The sequence below is a fragment of the Orycteropus afer genome, unplaced genomic scaffold (assembly GCF_000298275.1).
Source record: "Orycteropus afer afer isolate SDZICR_OR568_19922 unplaced genomic scaffold, OryAfe1.0 scaffold01029, whole genome shotgun sequence".
NCBI lineage: Eukaryota > Metazoa > Chordata > Mammalia > Tubulidentata > Orycteropodidae > Orycteropus > Orycteropus afer.
Window position 1 is genome coordinate 214,789 of NW_006922616.1, and position 3,335 is coordinate 218,123.

Below are 3,335 nucleotides of genomic sequence, written 5' to 3' on the forward strand. Positions count from 1 at the left end.
TATATATATATATATATGTATGTGTGTGTGTGTATGTATGTAAATATATCTTAGCACAGGCAAGTTTTCATGTTCCTTGAAAATTAAAAAAAATTACACCATTAGTTTACACCATAGTTTAGAAAGATGAAGACACTTATGATTTCACATTATGATTTCTGAAAACAAAGTGTTATACAGAATCATGTGAAGATAATATTCGAAAGTATACAAAAAAGGGGCATTATAAACAGGAGCAATATCACTAAATACTCAGCTTTCCAAGGTGACCATTTATAAAGGGACAGCATTTTTTCAGAATATAGGTTTCTGACATAAGATTTCTAAAATACAATTCTACACTTACAGCTTAGTGACTTTTTTCAACAATTGAAGGTGACATTTAAATTAAGTTGGCATCCATCCAGAGCAAAGAAGCATGAAGAAAATCAAAGACACAAGGTAACAATTAGTCTAAAGGACTATTGGACCATGAGAACACCAGCCTCCACAAACCTGAGACCAGAATTAGATGGTACCTGGCTGCCATTGTTGACCTCTCAGAAAGGTAACACACCAGGAAGTCCTGGGTAGAATGGGAGAAAAATGTGTAACAAAATTCAAAATCATTAAAAAGACCAGTCTTACTGGTTTGATAGAGACTGGTGGAACCCCTGAGATTATGGCCCTTAGACACCCTTGAGGCCTGAAACTGAACTCACTTCCATGGCTCAACTTTCAGCCAAACAACAGACTGGCCTATAAGGTGAACAATAACATCACGGAGGTATGCACTCCTTAGAACAACCATGCAAGATTAAAAAGGCAGCATTGCAGGGATAAAGCTGAGAAGGCAGGAAGTGATAGGAAAGGACAAATGGAAATGGTAAACAAAGGGAGAAAGTGGGAAGAGTGCGGTTATATTGCGGGTATTGCAATCAATGTCACAAAACAAATGTGTATGAATTGTTGAATGGAAAACCAATTTACTATGTGAACTTCCTCCCAAATCTCAATAAAAAGAAAAAATATTAAGTTTGCAACATTTGGGAGAGACAAGCAAATTCTAAGAGCTGGAAAAACGAACATTTATTGATTTTGAATGTTTGGTAGATGTTAGGCAACAAAGAAGTTTTGTACTTCTTCATAGAATCAATCACAATGTAGTAAGTGGGATGTATGTTTGTCTCTCTCACTAGATACATGTTAATCTCTTGTAGGCAGTAATTATGTTTTATTATACAGCAAGCAGCATCCATCAAACATCCAATATCTATCAGGTGACTCCAAAGTGAAGGCAGTACATTTACAATCTGGTCAGCAGAACAGGTATATAAAAATAGTAAAGAATATCCTTCACTGTGTAAAAATTTTAGATGAGTAATAATGAAAAAAATCTATCACACTGTACTGTACATAAGCTGATATCTTTAAGATGTTGACTTTTCAAAAATTCAACTGCATTCCAAAATCTTAAAAATTAACTATCAAGTACTATGTTTAACTGGATGGTTTTTGAACTTTTAAGCAACGTAAAAAGTGATTAGAAAAAGGTACCAATTTCTTTATAACTGCACCCTCTAGTGGTTTGTTTAATCTGTTTAAAAAAGACAGACACACATACCAGTCTCATTACTTAGAGAACACTTGTCCAGCATGTCTGCCCCCACTCTCCCCTTTTTCTGTCTTCTCATTTTCTCTCCCCCATCTACTTACACACATACATACGCACCAGTTGCTGTTGAGTCAACTCTGACTCATGGAGACCCCATGTGCATGAGAGTAGACTGTGCTCCATGGAGCTAACAATGGTTGATTTTTTCAGCAGACAGCCAGGCCTTTCTTCTGAGGCACCTCTGGGTGGACCCACACCTTCACCTTTTCAGTTAGCAGCTGACTGCTTAAACATTTGTGCCACTCAGAGACTCTCTATCTATATATAGTTGTGTGGAAATGGTTTAAAACACAGATATAACAGAACTGGATAAAAAAATTATCATAAAATATTTAAAAATACAACAGACTGTAATATAGTTCCATGAAATTCTCATACATAGAAAGCAGAATGGTAGGCCTCTAAGGTACAAAAGGCCATTTTACAGTCAAATGGCCATCGCCTTCCACTCCTTTTCTCAGGTTACATTCTTAGTGAAGACTTTCCTTGCAAAGACTTTGTTGCAAGGTCAGCTCTCTCTTTTAGTAGGTTGGCTTCCTCAGCACTTTTGTGGGCCTGTGCATTCTTCAGTAAGAAGTGGCTAATAAAAAGCTTCAAACCTTCCCTTAACATCCCCAACTTTGGGTTGTCAGATACTCTGAAAAGGAATGGTATAAACACGTATATCAGTGACAAATTAATTTCTTATATCAAAAGTGTAGGTGTCTTGAATAGTTAGATATAACCTTTCTTTCTTTTAAAAATAAAATTTGCAAGGAAGAACTTCTTAATACATTCTATTTGTTACAAATTGTTAATTTGATATTAGCACATTTATGTTCCTCAAATTTAATGCATATTAACTTAAAACTGAAATTGGAAAATGAAAATTAATCTACACATAAAATGTACAATAAATTGCTTTTATAAATCAACATAAATAAAATAAATTTCTTTTCCATGTATCTTTATCAGCTAAGAACATACCTTCCAAAAATTAAAACAAGGTCTTCAACCTCTGTTTCCATTAACAGCATATATAACACTTTCCGTAAAAAGTGGACTCTGGGTTTGTCCAATTCGCTGAATTCAATTACCTAATAGAGTTAGGATGCAGAGAAAAATACAGATACATTGATTTAGTCAACTTTTCCAATTCCAATGATTTCTAAATACGGTCAGTTGGAGTAAAAAAATTAATCCCCTCCAAGATTTAAGAAGTTACTTTTAGTTTTTTAAAAACAAAGTTGTTGCAAGGATATGCAGCTATGGGAACTCTCACCCACTACTGGTTTGGAAAGCAACCGGCAGTATTAAGTTTATTTTTTCCAACAGATAATGAACTGGGAAGCTTATACTTCTTGTAACACCAGGTGTACTTTAATCAGAAATAAAACTTGTAAATACATGTACTTGGAAGGGAAAATGAATTGAAACATATATTATCTTCATCTCCAAAAGATTCTATTCCCTAATTAAAACCTATATATACGTGGGATATGTTGCAGTGGCTCCAGACTCACAGAAACATGGATCTTTGTAAAAGAAAGAAGGAAGGGGCCTGGGAAGTCAAACTCTGGATTCTTATATGGTTACTTTGGTTGGTGTTACCTATTAAAGGAAGGAGCTCTGGTAGTGTAGTGCCTAAGGCACTTGACTGCTAACCAGAAGGCTGGCGGTTCAAACCCACCAGCCACTCCTC

General features: G+C 35.4%; 1 protein-coding gene across 1 annotated transcript in view; it reads right to left on the bottom strand.

The window, feature by feature from the left end:
• Positions 1 to 2,116: 2,116 nt before the first annotated feature.
• NOM1 (nucleolar protein with MIF4G domain 1) overlaps positions 2,117 to 3,335 on the bottom strand; it is a 37,343-nt gene continuing 36,124 nt past the window's right edge. Inside the window, exons 11-12 of the mRNA XM_042783394.1 lie at positions 2,621 to 2,730; positions 2,117 to 2,291 (exon numbers count right to left, since the gene is read on the bottom strand). Coding sequence (XP_042639328.1) covers positions 2,117 to 2,291; positions 2,621 to 2,730 — 285 coding nt within the window. The remainder of the gene's footprint in view (positions 2,292 to 2,620; positions 2,731 to 3,335) is intronic.